The 18,111-nt window shown below is 40.3% G+C and overlaps 2 protein-coding genes across 4 annotated transcripts in view; both read right to left on the reverse strand.

The window, feature by feature from the left end:
- Window positions 1-305: 305 nt before the first annotated feature.
- Window positions 306-5,578, reverse strand: SPATA4 (spermatogenesis associated 4; the record flags this gene model as incomplete). Its single annotated transcript, XM_081220826.1, is given in 8 exon segments — window positions 306-348; window positions 350-431; window positions 1,614-1,727; window positions 3,456-3,676; window positions 3,782-3,890; window positions 3,893-3,899; window positions 4,514-4,643; window positions 5,367-5,578. Coding segments are annotated over 8 exon segments (918 nt in total).
- A 6,052-nt stretch (window positions 5,579-11,630) lies between these two features.
- The window catches only part of ASB5 (ankyrin repeat and SOCS box containing 5), a gene marked incomplete at its 5' end in the record, with an annotated part of 96,357 nt that continues 89,876 nt past the window's right edge, over window positions 11,631-18,111 (reverse strand). For all 3 annotated transcript variants that reach the window (XM_081220903.1, XM_081220904.1, XM_081220905.1), the window contains 5 exons: window positions 11,631-13,299; window positions 14,103-14,294; window positions 16,296-16,430; window positions 16,598-16,748; window positions 17,674-17,781. In XM_081220903.1, the coding sequence (XP_081077029.1) occupies window positions 13,172-13,299; window positions 14,103-14,294; window positions 16,296-16,430; window positions 16,598-16,748; window positions 17,674-17,781 (714 nt within the window). In that variant the 3' untranslated portion in view covers window positions 11,631-13,171. The remainder of the gene's footprint in view (window positions 13,300-14,102; window positions 14,295-16,295; window positions 16,431-16,597; window positions 16,749-17,673; window positions 17,782-18,111) is intronic.

An 18,111-nucleotide genomic window follows, 5' to 3' on the forward strand; every position in this document is an offset into this window, starting at 1 on the left:
ATTACAAAGTAGATTCGCCATTCCTACAAAATTTATGAGAAAGAGTTCTTACTCGTCTTGGTAAATTATGTTTAACTGTACCTTTAAAATTATTTTTGTTCATTCTATACTAATTAAACTGATTTTGTATTTTCAACACTACTAGGTGCAGGTGTTGAATAAATGGTTGTTGAATTGAATTAAAAAATATGTTCTTCAGCCCAACTATAGATAAGACACCCCTTTAATTTACTTATCATTGAAATATATCCAAGACTAGGTGATTGTATCCCTTTAGAGTGGCAAGAGGTGGTGGCATCGCTTCTTCAAAGCCCATTAGACAGGTGCTCTTCTGGGTTCCTTTTCCATGTTTCTGATAGGTTTCATAGAGTCCAAAGAATGTTTTCCAGCTTGCTTCATGTGAATTTCTTTAAGTGGATTGCCACCATTACCTGTATTTGGTGTAATATTTAAATAAAATTAAAATCCATTTGTGGTTATTAAATATGTATACGACCATCTGTGTTTCTAACATACCAGACATATGCAGAACGGTTGGCAACAGGCCTAGCACCGGTTAGTCTAAATGCCTGGTAAACAGAATATTTAAAGCATGCATTATCGTAGTCAGAAATACAAAACCTGAATGCCACCGTCTCCAAAAGTCATCGGTGGAGCCTAAAAATACCCAGGGCTTATTTTGGTGCATCTGATACTGAATATGACTCAACTATTTTTAGATGTTGCTTCAGAAAGCAGGTAAGGCAACAGTGCCGTGATTTTAATAGTGCTTAGATTTGGCAAATATGCAGAATTCATAATTTGGTTTCTAGAATTCTGCACTGAGGCATCCAAGCTGGCCACTCAGACTCATATGAGGGGCCAGTGACAACTAAGAAATCTACATTCCCTTGGTGCATTACTTTGCTAGATGCTAGATTTAGGTAAACAAAGAGAGGAACTTAAGCGTTAAAAAAAAAAAGGTAACAACCTTTCTTACAATTAATTTTTGCCACTCGATTTGATAATCAGAAGCTTTTCAGATGAACAGCCTGTGATTTCAGTACCATTATGTGCAATTTTGGTATATGTTGTCAACCATTTAAACACGTAAAAACCATTCTTAACTTGCAGGCTATACCAAAAAGTCAGGCAGAGGCTGACTTTGGCCCCTGTTTGGCTACAGTTTGCTATGGTATTAAGTGCTTTCTGAATTAACAGGATTTAAACTCGTGGCTTCTTGTAAAACAAGTGATGGGGAAGTCTAGGTGTGCAGGTTGTCTGTATCTGCCTTAGGACTGATTCATCATCCAGCTGCTACAGGATTGAGTTTTGAGCTCTGCCAACGAGCTTCCCCTGTTTCAGACGCACTTTTTTAAGCTGAAATCGGAATTGAAATGGCTCCTGTAGTAGCAGGCAGGGAAATGCTGGCCTGGGATTTTCCCCTGTTGTGGCTGGTTCTTGGCGGACAGCATGCTCCCGCCACCTACCCAAAAGCACACACATCAACCTGCTGCACCGTTCTAGACTGAATGCCTAGACCAACATTTTAACTATTTTGAAATTTTAAACAAACAAAATAAAATAAAAACATCATTTTTAACAAGTGAAAAAACTTTTTAAGAACTTACAACACACAGGAGCAACTATTTCCTTCGAAACGACTGAATTACAATGGCACCCAGAGGCTTGGGCAGGACCATGACTGAAAGTCGATTCTCCCACTGTTGGTTTGACCTCAAACCATTCTATAAAATGTAAACAAAAATTCTTTCTTAAAAATTCACTATGGCCATGGTTAAAATACGACACCACAGTTTTAAATTAAGCAAATTATTTAGACATCTGTTGTATCATATTCCTGAGAGCGCTGTGGATACGTAGGTTAATAACCCTCTCCACCATGGTTCACATCTCTGATGCACAAAATAGTTGCTTTAAAAAAGTTACTTTCAAGACAGTATCCCTATGTTCCTATTAGTCTTTTGTTAAGCTTTTTTTTTAAATTCAGCCAATTTATTTTTTATTTTATTAAAAAAAATTTTTTTGGCCACACAGCATGTGGGATCTTAGTTCCCTCACTAGGGATCGAACCCAAGCCCCCTGCATTGGAAGCACGGAGTCTTAACCACTGGAAGCTCCAGTAAGCTTTCATTCAATAGTAGTATATGTACAGAAAACGGAACAAATCGTATGTTTAAAGTTTGATGAGTTTTTGGAGTGAATACATACCTGGGGTGCCATCACCCAGGTCCAGAAATGGTATAGTGCTAGTACCCCAAAACCCCTTCCTGTCTCCCCCATACAGTACCCTAAACCTAAAGCTCTGTCTTGACGTCTATCGTCATAGGTTAGCTTTACATGTTTGTATATTTCACGTAAATAAAACCATACAGTATCTATTTCATTTTGCAAACATTGTTATACTGTAAAAATAGTGACAAAATTATCTTCCATGTTTCCCGTATTTCTTATTAACGAATTCTATCAACTGCAGCACTTGGGCGTCAGTTTCACTGTGCTTCTAAAGATCACCTACTCCTCAGCAGCTCACCCTCACTGAGGCTAGAAGACGTGTTTAAGGTCATTTCTGCTCATCAGCCATGCCCTGTTTATGCTTAAACACCACCCTGGTCAGTAACATTCCCAGAACTGTGATTATCACAATTAATTACTTTGGCTGCTTAAAATCAGCAGTCTCAAAAATCAACACTGGTGATAACAGAATTCTGTTCAAGAATCGAAAGTGTTGAGGTATCCATGGCTAAAGAGAAAATGTGTTCCAAAGAAGACAGCAGAGATATAGGTTAGCTTTGCACTAAGATGGACATTTAAACTGATGACTAAATAGAATGGTTGTGTTTCGTTCCAGGAATTCCCACAAGACCCAGTGAGTGGAAGTAATAGTGAGATAGATTAAATGTAAGCAAATATTTGGTATAAAAAATAATGATACCTGATTTTGCGGTGTTAAAAAAATAACTTGACAAAACGAAAATGCTGAACAACAAAAGAACTGAAGTGGGGAGGGGGGGCTGGTAGGGAGTGGTCAGTGTCCTAGTGTTGTAAGGTCCTTACAGTTTGAGGAAGAGAATAAAGATATTACTCTTAGACTAAGATAAATATGCATGTTAAAATTTCTAGCATAGCACTAAAGAGAGTAGAAATTTATAATTTTCCAAATTAGTAGGGAGGAAAAAAGTCTTTGGATAAAAGTTCAGTCCAAAAGAAGAAGAAAAATAGGTAAGACAAAAACAAGAAACAGAGAACAAGTTAAAAGCACAAAATAATATGATAGATATGAATACATATATGGTAATAAGTATGACTGAATTAATAACAATAAAAGTCACAGTAGATGAAATTACAACAGTCTATGAATCAGGGCACAGTGGCAGGCTTTTCTTTCATCTGTGCTCAAGAAGAGCCTTCTTAAGCTTGGAAGAACCCAGTTGACTATTTCCAAGAAAACTTACCTGGATTCAGTTTTCTGCTCAATTTTCTTTGCAACATTTGTAAAAGGAAGAGGAACTCTACTTTACGTTCATTGTTGAGCTTGTTCGGATTGCCTATTAATTCTGATAACCTAATGTTATCTTTAATAGACTTTGAAGCTGTCGATCTGGGGACCAGGGGCAACTGCAGCTGGTAACTGTAGTCTGTGAAATTCACAAGGTCATCCTGGATACTTTTAATTCTGGAAATAAAAAAATAAATATTGTTGACAAGCCCCATTTTAGTAATAAGGTTTATATTATCAAAAGTTTCATATTATATTACTAGAAAATTCCAAATAACTCACTCTCGATGTGTTAACAAGGTGTACACCTCCTGTATCAGTATTTCAGGTACTCCGGCTTTACAATGAATTGTTCCGTGGATTAGTTCTTTAGGTAATCTAAGTTTTTTCTCGCCAGGAACTGTAATAGTAGAAAGAGAATACTTTCACCATAAGAAGTTATATAAAAATCTCCAATTACTGGGCTTCCCTGGTGGCGCAGTGGTTGAGAGTCCGCCTGCCGATGCGGGGACACGGATTCGTGCCCCGGGCCGGGAAGATCCCACATGCCGCGGAGCAGCTGGGCCCGTGAGCCATGGCCGCTGAGCCTGTGCGTCCGGAGCCTGTGCTCCGCAACGGGAGAGGCCACAGCAGTGAGAGGCCCGTGTACCGCAAAAAAAAAAAAACCAAAAAACTCCAATTACTGTGAATTCACTTTAATCCCTCTTTAATCCTCAACTAATATTTTGAGGTTTAACATGTTAATTATTAAAAGTTATTTTTACTCAGCAAGAAAATCAACCATTATATCCCACTCCAATTTGAAATGAGTATGCTCAGTTTCACAGGTGACTCATGACATAAACTTTAATATAACCTTCTTTTCAATACAAGGAAACAAGCTGCCTACCCAGCTGCACTGTGGCCTAAAACACGGCCACACACACATATACAGAGAAACCCACGACCTCAAGAATACACCTCTTCAAACATAAACTTTTCAACAGTTAAAAGTGTCATTGATTGCTAATTTACCTTTTCCAACTGCGCCCAGTTATCCAACTTGACTTTTAAAGAAGTTCCATTTTTAAAGGATGACAATTTAAGGTCCCAGGGGTAGTGTACAGTGAATATTTCTGCTATCAGCAAGCCATTTGAAAAATCCCTGATCCATAACAATAAGCAAATAAAATAAAATGCAGTTACTTACACAGTTTGTGATTATGGTTCATTAACACCAATTTAATATACTGTACTGACAGCAACTTACAGAATGTTGTTGTACCATTGCTCCAAGGAGGACCTGCTATGGAATAGCCTTTGGGTAAGATGACACACACCAAAGGCCATGGTGTTATTTTTATGAACCCCAAACCATTCATTTGTATCGAACCTGCATTTTAACAAGATGCCCATGTGATACCTAGGTACACTGACATTTTCAGGCGTGTCTTTCTTGAGGAATACCGAAATTAGTAAACCAGAGTCCTTGCCTGCAACAAAGTCATTATTTTTATGGAATTTAGTTTGCACGCCCAGAGCAAATATTAACTGCCACTAGTATTAATGTCCAATGTCTCTGAAGAAAGAGGCTGGACTCTTACTTTTTTTGTAGTCACCAAAGCAGTCTGCATTAGCTCAAGTCTGTGTAATGATTGATTGACTGATTGACCGACTGAGTGAAATGCTCCATCCTATTTTTTTAGGTCGGTTCCCTAAGAAAGCAAGCGGTGAGTGTGTGTGTGTGTGTGTGTGTGTGTGTGTGTGTGTGTGTGTGTGGTGAGCGGGCGGGGGCCATCCCAGGAGAAAGCCCCCGCGCGGACCCCGGGGCTGCTCGGCTCCGACCGAGGCTACCGCCAGGCGGCGGGGGCCGGCCCTGCTCCAGCACCTGCTGATGTTTCTGGGGAAGAAGCTGAGATCCAGGCCCTGGAGCCAGCGCAGAACCGACGGAGACACGCGGGAGCTCTTCGGGGGATGCGGATAGACCAGACACTTCTTAGGCCTCCCTCGCATGGGAGCGGCTGGACGTGGCGCAAGTGACGGTGACTTGGGTACCGTCGGCAGTGGCAAAAGCTCTCCTCTCAGGCCGGCGGCAGCCATGGCGCTTTCTGGGTTTCTATGGCAGCACAGGGGGCGGGGCGGGGCCTCGGCGGGGCGGGGCCTCGGCGGGGCGGGGCCTCGGCGGGGCGGGGCCTCGGCGGGGCGGGGGGCCCGGCGCGGGCGCCCTCGGCCTCGCGGGTCCTCCAGTTTGGGGTCCTGCAGCTCCGGGTTGGCGGACGCGCTTCCCTGGCCTCACTGAGGACTCGGTTCCGGGAGCTTAAGCCTTGGGCGGAGCTTTCAATCTCCGTTTTAATTGGTGTGAATAATAACCGGTTTAGAGCCCGCCCTTAGAAACTGACACTTTGAATATCGTGGTTTCTGCCCCGTCGAAGGCCTAGTTTCAGTCAAGAATTTGGAGGAGGTTTTGAGGACCTTTCAGAGGACAAAGACAGTTTTTGTTTGGAAATTGGAAACGATAGGGTTTTGTTCCAAAATGCCAATGAAAAAAATCTTCAAAATTAAAATGAATAGATGCTTAATGGCTACAAAATTTAACGTACCTATTTCTTAAATTATTACGCTGTGTTCATAAAAATTACATATTTGAAAGCAATTTGTAAATTCGATTTCCACACTTAACAAAGATGCCCCCAGTAGGCATGATTCATTCATTCATTTGAAAAATATTTATTGAGTCCCTACTAGACCCTGAGCTAGTCACTTGGGATTTATCAGTGAACAGTACAGAGGGGAAAAAAAAGGATTGCAGAGCAGGGACAGACAATTATAAATTAAATATTTACACAGCAGAGTTGTTAACATCCTTTAGAAAGTCTTACAGTAAGAAAAAAAATGTGGTTCGTAATACACATTATTGCACAAGATAAAATATGGGATAGGTCTTGAGAGTGGAGCTTTGTAATATTTTGTTGAATGTGTATTCATAGACATGTTTATTAATCAAGTAAACCAATGTGAGTCTGTATGTGGTGAAAAAGAAAAACAAAAACGGAGCTATACAAGTATTTTTTCTTTGTCCAATGTGTTTTTCACGGATGATTCATTTACTTGGTGAACTTTTTTTTTTGAGGAATTATTACTCGGTGCTTTGCTATGCACTAGGTCTTCACTATTCAATATGGTAGCCACTAGCCCCACTTGGCTGTTCCGATTTAAATTTAAATAAATTTCAATAAAATAAAGTGAGTAACACTGGCTACATTTCAACTGCTCAGTAGCCACATGGGGCTTGTGGCCACCACATTGTACAACACAGATACCACAGTATCCCTGCAGGAAGATCTATTGGGCAACTGTGCACTAGATTATTTATAGAAGGTACAGAGATATAAATACCTGAAAAAAGGTCATGCACTCTGAAAAGTTCTGCCATGGTAAAAATATATTAGTATCAGGGAGGAAGCAAATAATTTGGCCTGAGGGAGTGTAGGAGTCCTCTCAGAGGAGGTGACCTTTGATGTGAATCGTATAAGGCAGTATTTTGGACTGGTTAAGGCAGAGGCTTTGGAGCACCAGGTCTATTTTTTATTAGTTATGTGACTTTGGGCAAGTTATTTAACCACTTTTATTTGTAAAAGATGGAAATAGATAGGATAGACCTCACAGGGTTGTGTTGAAGGATTAAATTAACAAGTTAAATGAGTGAAGAGCCTGGCACAGTGTACACACATAGGGCTCAGTAAGTTTAAATGATATTTCTAAGACGATCATGGAAATCTATGGAATGAAGAGGGGAGGGGACAGTTCCACACAGTTACTAGTGTGAGCAGAAGCAGACATGATCTATGATATGATCGTTTTTTACGAGTTTTAAGGAATAACAAATAACCCATTAAGGTCAGAGAAAGTGTTTTAGGCTTTGGCATGTGGGGCTACCCCAAGATTTTGGTGGTGATGGCTAGAGAGGTAAGTTAAGGCTATAGATTGGGGCTTGACTGAGAACAGTCTTGCTGAGGAGTTAGAATTTTTTCCTGTAGCAAATGTGCCAATTGTGAAGCAAATAGGTCTCTGTTTCAAATACACCCTTCTAGGTTCTGCCGCATGGAGTTGGAACTCGGCCCTGTAGTTTCTCCTTTGCTGAGTTGTATTAAATCCTGCCGCTAGGGGGCACTAGAGAGCGACCAGGAGGCCAGAGGAAAGGAGAAGGGCTGTTTGGATGAAGGTCCCCATGGCAACAAAGCTCCAGCGGGCAGGGGCAGTCGGTGCCAGCGTCCAGGTTGGGCTTTTTTGGTTTGTTTTTGTTTGTTTGTTTGTTTGTTTGTTTGTTTTGCATTCCCGGAGCAGGTTTCATCGTACTCCCTCAGAGGTTTCAGCGACCACTGAGAAGCGCTCAGAACTCCAAGCCCCAGATTTTACTCTAGGACCGCTCCTCTGAGCATCTGCTGTATACGCTGCCCGTTCCAAGGTCTATAGGGCTTTCCCTTCAAGTTCTAGACTCTCAGAACCCCTGTTCCTTGCCTTTGCTCTCCAGCACGAGGGGTCTGTCTCTGTTCGTTTGATGGTCTCATTTTAGTTCCGTTTGGCCGTTTCCTTATATTGAATTCTTGTTGAATTCGTGGCGTTACTCTGCTTTCCTGCTGAATCATACATTGCTTCGTACTCGGAGTAGCTCATCTACGTGTTACCAGGGCAGCTAAAGAGCCTGCTACTCCCGTTCACTGGATCCACGGCATCAGGAATAGAGCGGACCAGCCGGATATTCTGTGGGACGATACGACACTCAGAAGCCTCTGCTGATCTTGTGGCAGAGCCAGAAAATTGATTTGACCTGCGGCAGGATGATGAACGTGCACTGCTTGTCCTGCTCAGAAAAAGCAAGCGGCTCTTTGTGGTTCTTGCAGGCTGTTAGAGAGGAGAAAAAGTACTTTGCAGATCAATAGCAGCGTAGCAGTTGCTAGGGATTGTGGCGATTTGTTCCAGTAAAGATACTGAAGCAAAGCAGCACCCTACGGTCCTTGTCCCCCAGGTCCTCCGCCTGCCCTTTGTCTGTGGAAAAGCTATAGCCAAAGAATAAGTTTAATCAGAGAAGTGAGAAAATGCAGAAACAAAGACAAACAGTCAAAGGAGACCAAACAGTACTAGTTTAGTCATTAAGCAAAGTCAAGGACCTTTAGTTCCTTCTCAAGGTCTATAGATGATATTCTGAGCCGTGTCCTGTGAGCTGTCTTACAGATACCGAAACCCACACCAGGTGGGGAAGTTAACTACGTGATGACCAGGCTGTAGCCATGACATAAGCTGCCGCAATTCCGAGAACTGGCCTCAAGAAATGGAAACAAACCGACCCTGGAACCGAAGATTAACTGTACTTAAAACAATCAGGATGACCGATTTCAAAATGACCGTCAGAGCTGCCTGTGCTGGTTCTGCAGGCAGCGCCATCTCTCTGCCCAGAAAAGCTCTTGCCCACTGGTTGCCACGGGGGGCAGCTGGCCTTTGGACACGAGTCCGCCCTCCCCTTGCCACCCTGGTTACCGGCATCCAAAATAAAGCAAACTTTCCTTTCCACCAGCCTGGCCTCTTAACTGGCTTTGGAGCGGCGAGCAGCCGGACCCCGCTTTCAGTTACAGTACCTCAAATGGAAAAGCAGCTACAACTGAAGTTACCTCCTGAACAAGCTCACTAGTCCACAGTCATCCTCTATGACCCAGCCAACTTCTGCGCAAGCCAAACAGCCCTTGCAGTCAGTAACTGTTGTTGACCTATGCCAACATAAGAAAATTCAGAAGAGCTTTACTTGATACGAGTATTTTGTTGATTGAGAAGCAAATGTCAGACAGGGAGACTTGCAACAGAAAGTGCTTAGAAGCTGGCTTTAGGCAATTACAGCACAGTTTATAAAGTGTAAATGTGTGAGGACCCTCAGCCCTCCGGACCCGTGGGTTCCACATCTGTGGATGTAACCTATCTCAGATAGAAAATATTAGGAAAAATAATTCCAGAAAGTTCCAAAAGGCAAAACTTGAATTTACCTCCTGCCAGCACCTGTTTACATAGCATTTACGTGGTATTAGGAATTATAAGTAATCTAGAGATGAGTTAAAGTATGAGTTAAAGTTAAAGTAGGGTGTCCATAGGTTATAAGCAAATACCATGCCATTTTTTTTAAAGTTAATGCTTGTCTATTTTCTTTTTTCTTTTTTTTTTTTACATCTTTATTGGAGTATAATTGCTTTACAATGGTGTGTTAGTTTCTGCTTTATAACAAAGTGAATCAGCTATACATATACATATGTTCCCATACCACGCCATTTTTCATAAGGAACTTGAGCATCCCGGGATTTTGGCATCCTCAGGCATTCCAGGGGGACTGGAACCAGATCCATCACAGATACTAAGTGGCAACGGTGCCCTCTTTTCTATTGTGGTTGGTTACTGGAAACGTACACTCCTTTTCATTGTATAAGCTCACTCACCGGTAGCCACCTAGCTAGGAAGCTGTAAGGTCACACCGACAGGGAGCAAGCTTAAAGTCTATTTAAGGTCAGCATCAGCATTTGGGCAAGTCTGGAGAGCTCAAGTTTTAGTTAAGTGGCTAAGGGTACTTGGTCTAGGGGCATTTTCAAACTGTGGCCTCGGTTTTGATTTCTCAACACCATACCTCTCTTCCACGTTGGAGCTGGGGGCGGGGTGCAGACAGTGAGCACCTGCTGTGTTCTGCTCAACCAGGGACATCTGTGCTGTTCTGGATGTAACCGGCCCCCACCTGCTTCTGCCCATGGGGAGGTGGGGAGGTCTCCCTGATTCTGGAATCAGACAGAAGGTTCACTCAGGCCTCCTACTGAGCCATGTCCTTCTACTTAGACTATGTCCATCTTGAGGTGATATTTGAAAAGAGACCTCAAGTTCTTCCTCTAGTTCTTTTAATGGGGCAAAGGAATTACCTGAGAAAGCGCCATGTGACTTACCCTGATCACGGAGAGAAACAACTGGTATATGCTTACAACCATTCTGGACCCAGACAACCCTTGTGCTTTTCACTTTCAGTATTCGATAAATTGCATGAGATATTCCATGCTGTGTTGTCAAATAGGCTTTGTGTTAGATGATTTTGCTCAACTGTAGGCTAATATATATGATCTCAGCATGTTTAAAGTGGGCCAGGCTGAGCTCTGATGTTCTGTGGGGAAGGTGTATTAAATACATTTTCAACATACGATATTTTCAACTTATGGTGGGTTGATCAGGAGGTAACCTCATACTAAGCATAGGAAGATCTGTAGTATTTTTTTTTTGTCTTTGTCTTTGTGGAATATTATCCTTGCACCTTTACAGACATACATATATATTATAAGATTTGGATTAGAGGACCTTCAAGGTATAATTTTCAATCTGCACTATCCTACTCTCATTGCCCATGATACAGTGATTTGAAAACCAGTGGTAAACAAAACTAGGGCAATTGAATCATATTCTCCCATTATCTTCCATTATACAATCAAATACTAATTAGGAGAAAACAAAGTGCTTTATTCCAGGGATAAACATCCCACTTTAATATATTAAAATACATATATTTAAATTAGAACACATCTTCGATAAGACAATTGTACTCAAGCTAAGATACAAGGTACCAGCATACTAAAATTTTCAAGTGTCAATTTTTATTTTAATATTTGATATTTACTTCTCTTATTGGCACAAGATCAATTAAGAGGGATGCCTTGCATTACTCTTATACTCCAAGATGACCTCTAGCTCAGGGAGAATGCTAGTAGAAAACTGTTTTACAAAAGCAGTTTTAATACATAATTATACTTAATAGGGTTACTCTATAATAAAACAACAGTTAAATGCATATTCTTCTGAGGCTATTACAAATTTATTAAACTGAGATATTTTGTAAAATAGACTAAGTTAAAAGTCTCTACCCACATAGAAGACATTTTTTTTTTGTTTTCCCTGCAGTACGCGGGCCTCTCACTGTTGTGGCCTCTCCCGTTGCGGAGCACAGGCTCTGGACGCGCAGGCTCAGCGGCCATGGCTCACGGGCTTAGTTGCTCCACGGCATGTGGGATCCTCCCGGACCGGGGCACGAACCCGTGTCCCCTGCATCGGCAGGCGGACTCTCAACCACTGCACCACCAGGGAAGCCCTAGAAGACATTTTTTAAACAAACATGCTACAGCCTTATTTCTACTTTCGAAAATCTAAAATGATTTTTAAAAAATGCAATCTTAGTAACTTTGGGGTTACATACAATAATAGTTTATTTCCCATGGGTCTCTGAAAGTCAGCCAAGAACTAAGTTCCTAGTACCCTGGGTCATCAAAATAGTGGTCAAAATATTTAATCAAAATTTTATCAAAATTTATAATATAAAACTCATCAAAATATTTTCTTCTACTTTACACAGTGTTATAAGTATCTTGATTATCTTATTTCTAAATCCATAATAAACTCAAATATAGTCTAAATTACAAAGAAGGCACAAAGTCTTTTTAAATTTTTTTATTTAATTTTTTAAATTATGTTTACATCGCACTCAAGTACAGTTAAGCAGAAGAGAATAAACCCCTGCAGGGGACACCGCTACACTAATACATTCTGGTGTACGGCATTCCCTTGCAGTACAGTCTACGCAGAACCCTTGCTTTGTGTAAGAAGGGTTAGAAACACCACAATGAAGGTCCACAGATAGCGTACATTTTCTGAGTTTTCTACATTTGCTAAGTGATAACCCCTTGTCCCTTTCTTTGAAAACCCCACAATTTAAGGCATTTTTCTTCTTCCATTTTCTACAGCCTTGGACTGCCCTGATCCTTGAAGTGTGACCCAGGGCCTCTTTATCAACTAGATATGAATTTCATTTTCCTGGGTCCAGGTATCACCAGCTATCAGCAGTCTCTGAACTGGGGGAAGGCTGGAGTGATACGTGTAAAAGCACAGAAGGGAAACCTTGAGAGGCCACCCTTGAGAAGGACAGGGTGTTCAGATAGTTTGAGCAGGTGTGTAATGTTCCACAGTTCTCAGGGTGAGAGGGCAGTAGTGACCATTTTAGTCCCACCAGTTTCTGAAATAGGTCCATTTAAAGCAGTGAAGTGGCCAGTGGGATCTTTGCAGGGAAGGGGCAATTTATCCTTTCGTTACTGAATTAATCATTAGAATGACAAGTGTACATCTAACAGGGTGGGTTTCCTGAATGAGAGTCAACTTTATTTCAAAAAGGATATGACTTGCTCTTTTCTAAACCATACTCATGTTTTGTATTAATATAAAAAATACAGAGATAGTCAATTACAGAGGCCAAAATTTAAAAGCTAACACAGTATTTGAAAAATATAGACCTTTAAAAATATAATACACAAATACTTTTAGTAAGGGTTCACATTTTTGTTTCATTCTAAAAATGAAATGGTGAATTTCTCATTTTCTTCTAAATCAACAAAGGGATATATGGGAATAGCTAGTAATATAGAGATATTTTAAACATACTATAGTTCAAAAACAGTAAAGATGCATAAAACAATAGTATGTACTAGTACACTTTAACTAAAATCGCTATTTCACGTCTTCTCCAGGGTGTTCTCATATCTCTTTACCTTATCTTTAGCATATTTTAATATGAAATATACTCTATGCAGATGAAATAGAACTTTTTGATTTTCAAACATTTAGAATTATTTTACTGCCTTATCGATACTGTAAGAAATTCTGCAGTAATGTTGGCAGCTGGAGCTGTGGGATAAGGTGTAATCTTGGTCTTCCAATGTAGTTTCTGATACAGAGTCTGCAAAGTTGGCACAGAGAGCTTGGGGTAGCTGCAAAAGACATGAAAGTATCTGTTCATTAAAATCCAAATGGAGTTTTCTATGTTGTAAGATACATGAAATCAAACCACAAAAAAACTACAGTGCTTTGCAGTAAACTAGGGGAGTATGACCATTATCCCAGGAAAATTTATATAAGTACTTGTAATGCTTTTATTTATAAGACTTTATTATAATTGAGGTATAGTCTATGCCCATGCATGTTCTTTAAAAAATTATAATCTTCAGGCTTATGAAATTATTGTTGCATGTAAACCTTCAAAAAATTTCTGCTTTTAGAAGGAGATATAAATCAAAAGCCCCAAGAAGTGTTATGAACTAAAAGGGAAATTAAAAAATTTTTTTTTTCTCAAATTAGGTTTTTACTACTTAAGTCAAAGCAAGTTTTACTACAGTGTCTGGACCAGGCTTTAGAATTTCTGTTTTAGAACAAAAATACTTCATGATTATGTTTCTATAACACGTTATAGATAATGCATGCCCTTATAAAATGGGGCATGTTTCCAAATATTTATTAAAATATTAAACAGAATTACATATTGTTTATTGTCAAAAGAAACAATATATTTAACTTAACCAAATGAACATAGAATTTAGGTAAGATGAGCACAAAGGAAATCAAGATCATCATGAGCCCATCTTTACGGGTGGAACCCAAGTTAAAAAATTACCTTCTTTCAAAAAATATTCCAAATGTTATGCCATTGTTATTTTACATGCCAACAAAAAGTCTTTAAATTTCATCTACTTCAGGCAAACAAAACTTTTTTAATGCCCACATGGATTCTTCTTACCTTCATGCTGAAGCAGTAACCTTTCCACCAAACTGCTAGAGGTCGCTACGTCGACAGGTCTCAGAAGCTCTGTGTTTTTGGCATTGATGTCCGCTCCAAATTCTAGCAGTAAGTTTACAATTTCTGTACAGGACTGTTGAGCAGCAGCGTGTAGTGGGGTATCCCAATATTTGCCTTTTTGTACGTCAGCGCCTACATGGAAATGAGGAATGATGGTAGATACAAACAGAATTAGTTAGATGAGTCACTTAACCTCACCAAGGCGAGGCAGGTGCGTCAGCCACAAAGAGGACCTCAACTCTTTCTGCAAGGAGTTATTTCTTTATGTATAATATACATAAACATGCATATTTCATCTTAAAACGTGATACAGCTGGTTGGAGAATGCACACTTTTATTAGATTCTCTAACATTTTTCCCTGTGTTTGAAAGATCTCATAATAAAAAATTTTTTTTAAATTTTAAACAGTTCCCAAAGGAGTCATATTAATTAGTATTACAAAGAGTGTACAATTCGGTTGACTCACATCCCTTTTCAGCATAATGGATAGTTTTTAGGATTATTCAAGAGCTTATGGCTCTTATTCTTTTCATTTATTTTAAGGCAATAGAGCACTTTGGTTTCTTGGAAAACTCATGAATCTAGATAGGTGAGCTCTTTGGGTAAAGTGTATATAGATTTTCCTCTTACTTCTCACTCATGTAGTTTAATTCAATAAATATATAAAGGCACTGAACCTCTTAAACGGAAAGGCCCACTATATTTCTGCATGCAAAACAAGTTTTTTAAATGCTTATATTAAAATACCCTTACATGTCAAATTATCTATTACATAGTTATTTTATCTTAGTGCAAGCCCCTGGTCCACGGTGGTCATCATGTGCAATGAATACATACTGTTTGATACTGTAAACAATAATAATCCCATTTTCCAGGACATAAATAGTTACAACACCAAGACATGTCTATCAATAAAAATCCATTAATTCCTTCTCATTTCTGTTGTCCGATACCATCAGTAAAACTAATGATGCTTATAAGAAGCAGTACATTTTAAGAGTCCCTTTATGACCCTCTTGCTACTCTCAAGTTTCAATAAATGTAATTGTTTTCAATATTTTCAAATCAAATGTAAAACATTTAGTGGAAAAATTATATTCCATAACAAAATCTCCTTTGAGTAAGCGTCAACTCTGTTGGTTGTATCAGTTTTATGGGAGAACAGAGCCTGAGAATAACAATCAATCCAGTTAGTAACCATACTTTTCCAGTTTCTTTTTAACCCAATATAAAATATTTGGAAAAGAATAATATTGCTAGCAAAGTAAAGGAAGGTGATAAAGAATAAACTCTTCTGGTTATACAAATTTATGGGAGAATATAACCAGAAAATAACAGTCTGTCAGCCGTTATTAGCAGAACTCACGTTTAAGACTCTTACTAGATGTAAAGGGAAAGAAATAGCGGATGCAGACACTGCTTGAAGAAGTTTATAATTTAGCCAAGATGATGTGAGTAACGCATAAAGGGATTACTAAAAATATGTGTCAGTATATATCAGAGGCCAAATGAGTGTCATAGAGAGTAAAAACCATAGAAATTCGCTTACTAATTTTATGTATATTTTAAGCACCTGCCACATGAGAGGCATTGTGCTAGAGAAAAGAGATGATGGGAAAAAAAGACATAATTTATATCCTAAAAGGGCTCCCAGTCCTATAGTGGGAGAGATCACTATGGTCTCAAAAGATTAGGAATAGTCTCTCAGGGGCTAAAGCTGAACCTTTGAGGAACTGGTTTGTTTCAAGTAAGTGGAGAGGGATTAAGTCTTTTCAGGTAGATTACAAAGTCTGGGAAAGTCTTGGAAGAAAAGGTATCTAATCAATTATAATCCCTAACATTTCTTTTGATGGGTTTGTTCACAGAGATATACATACACTTGGCACCATTATATTCACCCTTGAGGATTTTAATTTTATGACCTTTTATATGGCTTTTGGAGTTTTGAGGTGAAGTGGGGTTACCATAAATGAGGTTCTTTTTATGGGTTTTATATGTGAGAATGCTTAAAATAAGAACATTTTTAGCCATGCGATGTAATTTTTAAAGATGCTTATTTACAGAAATCAATATGGAGCTGAATAATTGCTTGTGTGTATGAACAGAATGGAAGATGTTGTCCAGAAAATTACCAGCGTAAAGAAGCTTCCGGATGCAGTGGAACTGCTGAGACATAGAAGCTACATACAGAGGGGTTCCCAGATGAGGAATGTCTTGATCTACATCTACGCCCCAGGATATGAGGATTTCCAGACATTCATGGTGACCTGCCAACACAAAGTACAGGTGAGTCTGTGTCTCCTGAATACCTGCTCCCCCCGCAAAACGTACACCTCCGCCTAGGCTTCTCCCTGCAGTATTCACTATACACAGGGCACCGCATGTTGCTGAAGGAGCTTTCTCCCCTTGTCACTTAAGCTGGGGTCACGGGTACCTTTGCTGGCGGCCTCGTGTGTAGGGGAAGGAAGACAGGACTCCAGCTGGGGTTTGGCGCCATATTCCAGAAGCAGTTCTGTGCAGCTGGGGCTGCCTTGTGAGCACGCATTGAATAACGGGGTCACACCGTCTATGGTGATCGCATTTACCTAAACCAAACCAGAGCTCTGAGAATGAGAGTCACAGAATCAGACAGCATTCGCTGTCAGGCATTTAAAAACAGGTACATGACCTGGGAACAGATAATTGAGAACATGTGGCCAGTAAAGATGACAAAGGCTATTTAGCTCACACATATCCATAAGCAAAGCTTAAAAACTACAAGGATAAACAGAAATATGATGTGGTAGATAATCCACAGGAGTGGGCGTGCAACTAGGGGAATCATGAAAAAGAAAATACCCGAGAATCAAATACACAAAATTGGATTCAGGGCTTCCCTGGTGGCGCAGTGGTTGAGAGTCCACCTGCCGATGCAGGGGACACGGGTTCGTGCCCCGGCCCGGGAGGATCCCACACGCCGCGGAGCGGCTGGGCCCGTGAGCCATGGCCGCTGAGCCTGCGCGTCCGGAGCCTGTGCTCCGCAACGGGAGAGGCCACAACAGTGAGAGGCCCGCGTACCGCAAAACAAAAAAAAACCAAAGCGGATTCAATGATTAGGTACTCTGTAATTAGGAAAAAAAGGTACAAATGTAAGAGGGATGACAGCTGTGGTGAAGCCATTTTGCTCGTGGCAGTTGAAATTGGAAATTCCATTTCTGAGAACCTATCTTAAAACAATCATTCAAAAGATGAGCAAACATTACACGCATAAAGATGTGCATCTATGGCTATTTAGAATCACGAAAGCAGCAAATAGCCTAAAGAATACCCCATATCATGCAGCACGCTACCCATTCTTTTGCAATGACTGGAAATCCTGCTTAGAGCGCAAGGGGGCGATTTCAGAGCTTTATTTTTGTTCTCCTATTTTTTGAAAACTACGAAGAAGGAAAGAGAAGCAAAATGAGCACTTCGCTTGATTCTCTTAGCCGGTTGATGTGGAAACGGTTAACGCTTCTCAGAGGCACTTACGTTAGCTCCGGCTCGCAGAAGTGTCCTGGCACAGGCCACGTGATCTCCAAGGCAGGCCTCGTGTAACGGGGTGACGTGGTCTATGGTTACTGCATTGACATTATAGCCCTAAATATGACATCAAGAATTTTGAAATGTGAGCAAAACATCAGAAAAAATCCTCTCTATAATTGTCATTCGAGGGCGGTATCAAAGCTCAGAGAATTTCAGGCACGTCAGGTTCTGGTTTAGCAGGAACGTGGCCAAGTTCAAATGCCCACAGCCAGTCAGCTGTCAGACCCCTGAACCGAACTGTTGTGACCATCCTATCTGCACCCCGTACTGCCTTAAGTAGTTTGCCCAAAGGATTCTGAAGGTTTTCTCTAAGTTCTGCTTCCTTAACATTTTTTTTTGTCTTTATGAATTGTCTTGGTTGCTATTGTTATTTTGTCTATTGTT

Source organism: Mesoplodon bidens, assembly GCF_964165515.1.
Source record: "Mesoplodon bidens genome assembly, chromosome: 20".
NCBI lineage: Eukaryota > Metazoa > Chordata > Mammalia > Artiodactyla > Ziphiidae > Mesoplodon > Mesoplodon bidens.